The sequence below is a fragment of the Sceloporus occidentalis genome, unplaced genomic scaffold, assembly GCF_023333645.1.
Source record: "Sceloporus occidentalis isolate IW3139 unplaced genomic scaffold, rSceOcc1.0.p SCAF_4, whole genome shotgun sequence".
Lineage (NCBI taxonomy): Eukaryota > Metazoa > Chordata > Lepidosauria > Squamata > Phrynosomatidae > Sceloporus > Sceloporus occidentalis.
The window spans coordinates 121818842-121826029 of NW_028316984.1; the positions used below are offsets into that span (position 1 = coordinate 121818842).

At 40.1% G+C, this 7188-nt stretch overlaps 1 protein-coding gene across 2 annotated transcripts in view; it reads left to right on the forward strand.

The window, feature by feature from the left end:
- CTTN (cortactin) overlaps positions 1–5645 on the forward strand; it is a 47724-nt gene extending 42079 nt beyond the window's left edge. For both annotated transcript variants that reach the window (XM_089521398.1, XM_089521396.1), the window contains exons 14-16: positions 1066–1249; positions 1782–1850; positions 3887–5645. In XM_089521398.1, coding sequence (XP_089377524.1) covers positions 1066–1249; positions 1782–1850; positions 3887–4023 — 390 coding nt within the window. In that variant the 3' untranslated portion in view covers positions 4024–5645. The remainder of the gene's footprint in view (positions 1–1065; positions 1250–1781; positions 1851–3886) is intronic.
- The last annotated feature ends 1543 nt before the right edge of the window (positions 5646–7188 follow it).

Sequence of the window (7188 nt, forward strand, 5' to 3'; positions counted from 1 at the left end):
CAATACTGGCCTAGGCAGAGAAATACTGTGTCATCTTGTAAACTTCCCATTACATGTTCCTACTTGCTAACAGAGGGGCAAAACAGATGGCCCCAAAGGAGCGGCTTGCCACCACCCCTTTGAACGCAAGATTGGGGCTGTGGCAACTGCATTCTGTGGCCCGATCCGGCACTTTGCCAGCTCTAAAAGAAACGGCAAAATGCTGCTCCTTTTAGAGCCAGCAAAAAGGTGCCCTTGCTGCCACAGTGGCACTTTTCGGTACTCCTTTTGATGTGCATTGTATAAACGCTGTGATGCCACCCTCCATGCCTTTGGGCGGGTGAAATAGAGGCAGCGTCAGGGTGTGCGGCATCCAAACGCCACGCTCCCACACCGCCCCCATGCTGGTGCTTCAAGTTGGTCTGTGCAGCCCTAGAGCCTGATGGTAACATAATAATTCAATTTACTAGACACAGATCAGTACACTGCTTAAGGAAGATACCAAGGGGAGGAGGGAATGGTAAAAAATCAATTGTGGAGTAGAGAAGCAGCAGGCTTGTCTCTCTAGTAAAAATGCTATACAATTCTATTCACATGGTAACTTTAATGAGGTTATTGTAGTGTACAGTCCCAGCTTATATTTTAGTGCATTTCTGAGCTATTGAAGTGTTTGTACAGTGGACCCTTGTTATACGCTGGGGTTTGGTTCCAAGATCTCCCGTGTATAACAAAATCCGTGTATGCTCAAGTCCCATTACATATAATGACATAGCAAAATGGTGTCCCTTATAAAAAATGGAAAATCAAGGTAAATTTATACTTTTTTGGAACATTTTCAAACCGTGTATGCTTAAATCCGTGTATAAAAAATCCGTGTATAAGAAGGGCCGACTGTATATTCATGGGCTTTGGAGGAGGACTGTAACCAAAATATAAAGGGTATGACTGTTCCAGCAAGTAGATGAAGTTTTACATTCATGATAGTATTAATTCTGTTGTATTCTCAGACATTAAGAAGTGTTGATTCACTAGTGTCATCAAACTTACAGCTCTCTTTGTGAACTTCCTGCCTTTTCACTCGTTCAGGATGCTGTTTCCATTGAGTCTGGTTACAAGAATTTACATACAAATTACTCCGCTGTACATGAGCCAGAAACCAACAGCAATGCAGAAGAATCTGACTACCAGGAAGCTGTTAGTCAGAGGGAGCCAGAGTTTGAATCTGAGACAGTTTATGAAGTGGCTGGAGCAGAAAACCAGTATCAACCAGGTTTGCAATTTCTAACTAGGAGTTTTTTAGTTATTGATTTTGACCAGTTGTTGACACAAGCACTGTTGGCAGCTAGGGGCCACATTGTGCCCCCTCCCTTGAACATAGCCTTCTCCAGAACATTGCCTTCTTCCACGGTGCCCTCTTAACATGTTTTGGACTTTTTTGCCCCCAAATGCCCTTCCACACTCCTTGAGGGTGTGATTGGGAGGCAATTTCACCACTTTTTTCCCTCTCTCTGCACCATTTGAGGCCAGAAGAGCCCCTCCTTTTTTTTTTTTTTTTTTTTACAACTGGGCACAGTTCTTGACACAAGTATACGTCAGCAACAGGCTTTTGGTCTTGGTCTGGCAATTCTTGACTTCATACAATAATAATGAAGGTAATCAATGATGGCAGTCTATGCTGGTGAGCCTCCCATGATACAGTTGATAACTGAAGCTGCTCATTATGTCAGCCTATATGCTATTGAATTTAGAAGACCATGCTTCCATCTTTTGTGTCATGTAGTATTGTGTCTCTTTATCCTTAGGCGAAAATACTTATGAATATGAAAATGACCTTGGAATAACAGCTATAGCGCTCTATGATTATCAGGCTGGTAAGCAGTACATCTCTTTCATCCTTCTGTTTCCCCCCTGTTGAATTTTATGAGGGGGCTGTCTTCAGAGTACAGAATAGGCTTGAATAGTGTCTGTTTGTGTAAATATATTTGCATAACTCTTTGTAAAGTTGAATGTTTTCAAAGATGTGTGCATTTTGCAGTTCTCTGAACACAGTGGGCACACACCAAAATTGGCACCAAAGACTGAATTCAGCTATGAGGATATCAGCTTTCACTTTTCTTTTTTGTTCCCCCTTCTAAAGGGGGATTGCTACTGCACAAGTGGACAATGCCTTATCAGAAGCCAGTGAAATAGGGTGCAAGGTTTAGGACAGTGGTACACTGTGCAACCCTGTGTCACAGTTAGCAAAAGTAAAACATATTATGGAAACAAGTATATTGAAACACAGGTAATTGCAAAATTACAGCACAGCATCAAGTCTGTCCTAAATGTTACTTTTCTAATTGCTTATATAGTAGGAAAGGCTTTTTGTTGTTGTTGCTTATATCAGTGTTACCCTGAGTACTTACTTTGTGCTTATAGTAATTTCTTGCATCACATCATTGACACTATAATATTCCAAAGTAGTAAGGATCCTTCATCTGCAAAAGTGGAGACATAACTATGCAGGAAGAGGCAAGGGGAAATGGGGAAACAACCCACAAACTCTTTTAAACTTTTTAAATGAAGAGTTATATTTTAGCTAGTGTAAATGTTTTTTTTTTTGGCTCTTTTGAATCTGAATACTTTTTTTCCAAGTTCCCTGATATCCTTCAAAGGTAGCACCTTCCTATGTGGTTTGCCGAGTACTTCTATCTTGAATCTTTGCCAGTTAGTCCACAAAGAGGTCTCATTCCATTACTGAGATCTTGTTCCATATTTTAAGAATTTGCTTTGTAAGATTTTTCTTTTTGTAATGATTCCTTTGCAGGACTGTTACCTGGTATCATCTGAATTACAAAAGGGGAAGTTGTTAGCTGGGCAGGGTTAGTTGAGTGAATGATGTTGTGTTGTACCACAAACTATACACACACACGTATGAGTACTTTTGTCCAGAGGAAGCAAACTTATGAAAGAAGCACTAACCTGCTTGCAAGTTTCTTGCCACAGTCATTTCTATAGATTCCATTATCTGTGCTGATCCTATTAGACCTTAGTCCAACTCTAAAGGGATTAGTGGAATTGTCATGTGAATAACAAGCATTCTTTAAAATGTCCTGTCCTTGGAAGTGTTCCTTGGTGGCCAGAAGATACAACACAGATCTTTTAGCCAGCAGGGGGGAGAGGGGGAGAGGAGGAGAAGAGTTATGTTGGCTCAGAGCAAAGGTTTGTCTTGGGAACAGAACAGAATTTGTTTGATGCTGATTAATTCATCCGCTAGCTTTTACTTATAGTCCACCCTCTTGGGGAATGAACCAAGCAATGTTTGATTGCTTCAAGGTAAGATGTTCATATGGAGATTTCGTATCTTGAGTGTCATCTGAACTCCATATGGTTACATGCTGTGGCCAAGATCCTAGTGAACGCAGGTGGAGTGGAAACTGAAGTAGCCACACTAGATTACTGTGCTCAGCATTAAATGCATTGGTCACTGTTGAAAATTATGGGATTTCCATGTGGGCAGTCCATGGGACTTGAGATTTCAATTTCTACATGGGCAGTTCATGAGGCTTGAGATATCCACATCGGCAAAAGATGCTTCATTGTGCATACGCCAAAAATGTCAAACTACTCATGCTAAAACAGTCCATCATACAGGTGGTTTGACCCCATATTATCCTGGGTGTAGTTCAAGCTCTAGTGCCCAGATCTCTTTTCATTTCCATAGATAAAACTAGGGCAAACTTGTTCAGAAACAGGAGCTGGGGTGTTCCACAACATACACTGTTAATTTAGCCTTTGCCAAGCTGGGCCCTTCATATATATTTAGACTTGTTTCCCAAAATGTTTGCTAATATAATCTATTACTTAACAGCTGTTAAAAATGCTGTATGAGACATCCATCTAAAAGTTTCCCCTCTTTTCTCCACAGCTGGTGATGATGAGATTTCCTTTGATCCTGACGACATCATCACTAACATAGAAATGATTGATGATGGCTGGTGGAGGGGAGTATGCAAAAGCAGATATGGGCTCTTCCCAGCTAATTACGTTGAGCTGAGGCAATAGAAAATAATGCCTACCTTTTATGCCTTAATACCGTGAATATTCATCTGATTTATTACACTACAAATCATGTTCCTTTTTCAGTGGGAGGGGAAGATGGAGGGATCTATACATATTCCTTTTATATTTAAGATACTTTGCTGATGCTTTTACAAATGTTTATGGGCTCAGAAATTGCTAATATATTATAATTCTCTTATCGTTCCCTGGTACAACCTGTCACCATAGGTTTTTAATGCAGTTTTGAACATGGGGCTTTTCTTTCTTCTGTTGCCAAACTGGTGGTGGAAGTCATAAAATATTTCAAGGAGTTTTCAGCTTTTTCTGACAGTAATGCATGTTCCATTTGTATGTGTGCTGAATTTTCAAGTAATTACATCCAGCAACTCTTTTGCTGAACAGTTTTCCAGATCTTGGCTGGGCAGTTGTGTTTCCATATATAGAGATCAGCACCACTATGGATGGGGGAGGATGATAGGCAGCCTCAAGTGTTGCATCTGACAGCAGGTACTTAACAGGATTTTTTTTTTTTACATTGATAACAGGAAGGATACATTGCTAAAGCAGTTCTCATCTTTTTGAAAACCAAATGCAAAGTCCAAGTGGGAAGTCCTTTCATGCTGTTCTAGTGGGCTTATCCAGAACTTTTCATAAGGTTATGCCATCAGTTTTTGCTGCTTGTTCTTTGTCCCTTCAGAAGAGTGCTCTGGTATCATAACACAGTTCTGCTTGTGTTGCTTTTTCTCTCTTGTGCCCACAACACTGTGAGGTTTTTGATCTCAGAGATTCATTTAGACTAGAGGTTACCATTGTTATCATATAGGGGATGGGATGAGCAGTAGCATACATTGGCATTCCTTACATACATATTGTGCTGTAAGGTTTGGGAAGAGGAAGATTGAGAGCCAATACCTATTGGGTAGTAACTCTGTTATGCAACCTTTGTTTGGCTGAGAAAGTAAGAGTTTAAGATAAGAGCTTAAACCACTGGAGACAATATCTTTCTAAGCAACATGCAGAAAACTACCATGTTTTATATGTTCAGCTGAAACTGCCAGTAACACTTCGAGTAAACCATACAGATGTCTTTTTGCCATTTGCCAACTTTTATGCTGATGTTCTTGCCATTCTGTCAAACATACATAGAACAAAAATTGGTTAGTTCTTATTTTTAACCACATAAACATCTGTACCAAAGACAGCATGTACTGTGTTCACTGTGTATCATGTCCATTTCTGTTTGAATTGAGAGATTCAGGGAGAAACTAATCAAGCATTAAGAACAGAAAGACTTGTAATAAAGCCCAGTGTTGTTCAACAAAATCTTTATATTAAATGGTTGTGTACAGTAAATACATCTGGGAAGAAGGGAGTGGGGGTTGGGGGGAAAACAGGTGAAATTACCTAGTTGGGACAATCTTTCAGAAGGATGCCATTTTAACCATACATTATCTTCCTCACTGTTTTCTTTCTGTCTCACAATTGCATTAATTAATGTTGGATTGGACTGGATTTTATATGTGGTTTATCTTAACCAGTTTTACATAGGACACCTCATAGGATACATAATTCCTGGTTTCCTTTTCTTTTTTGTAAATTAAATATTCAAATAAACTTTTGAACCATTTTCAGAGGATATTCTTGTTTCTTATAGTTATTCTAAGGAGTATGGCAAGGCTCTGAACACTAATGCACTGTGTTCTCTTAAGATCCAAAGTCATGTACTGGTTAGTGATGTTGAATTGCAGGAATGAAAACTTTGCAAAATTATTTCTTTGCACTCATTTCTTGGCTTGATTCCTTTCTGACTGTTTTCTGACCCAGCTGTCTTATGCTGATGACCAAAATATTCCTGGGATTAGGTCTTTCACCAAAGGTAGCTTGATTATCTGCATTACTCTGTGTGGTACAAGCAGATTTCAGTAATCAAACAGGTACATTTGTCTGAGAGCCTAGATGTGGTAGCAAACTCCTGTTTATTTTGGGTAATCTGTGGAGTTTACAAGAAGCAGGATATGTGGGAAGGTATATGTTTGAAACAAAGCCATTTAGAAAGCACCCAAAAGCCAATTTAGTTACCATATTTTGAAAGAAAAGAAACAGAGACACATGTACCAGCTGACTGCTTCAAACCACTAATCACAGCCCTCACTTTAAATACTTTATAAGTTTCAGGTACTTGTGAGAGGAGCCTTTGCTCCTCAGTTGAGTCAGTCCAACAGACAAAGACAGACCTTCCTTGCAGCCAGGCACCATTGTGGGGATGGCAGCAAGATACTTTTATTTTCTCCACTGTCTTCCTCCCTGAAAGGCCTTCCTCTTAGAACAGGGGAGGATGGCATCCCTTCCTTAATGATGATGGTGGCAGTGGCAGCGGCCCTGACCCAGCTGGTACACGGTGAGTCACTTGGTAACCTCCATGGGGCTAAAACTGGCAACTTTGGGGCCCTGCTTTAGCCTGGCTTGTCTCTTTTTCCTCCTCAGAATTGTAGTACGTGATCAACCACTTCCTTCAGTATAAGAAAACCTGGGCATTTTAAAAATCTGCCAGGATAAAGATTTTTAGCTCTCAAAAAGAAGACAAGAAGATGGGATTTTAACTCTGAAAAAGAAGACATGTCCTGGAAAAGGAGCATGTATGGTAATCCTAGTTAGATGCTCTTTATAATGATCTATTTCTTGTGTGGGAGTAACAGTGTTCTGGATACAGCTATAAATATTAGTATTCCATGTATGTATGTACCTTCAAGTTGCATATTGACTTATGGTGACCTCATGAATTTCATAGTATTTTCTTAGGCAAAGAACACTCGGAGGTGGTTTTGCTGGTTCTTTCCTCTGAAATATAACCTACAACACCTGGTATTTGTTGGTGGTCTGCCATGCAAGTACTTATCAGAGCTGACCCTGCTTTGCTTCAAAGATCCAATGGAATCTGATGCCTTTAGTACACTTAGGTCAAATTTGTTGTTGTGTACATTCAAGTTTCTGACTTATGGCAATCTAAAGACAGACAAACCTATCATGAATTTTTCTTGGCAAGCTTTGTTCAGAGGCTGTTTGCCTTCTTCTGAGGCTGAGAGGATGTGCCTTGCTCAAGATCATGGCGTGGATTTCCATGGCCAAGCAGGGATTCAAACTCTGGTCTCCAGAGTCTTAGGCCAATGC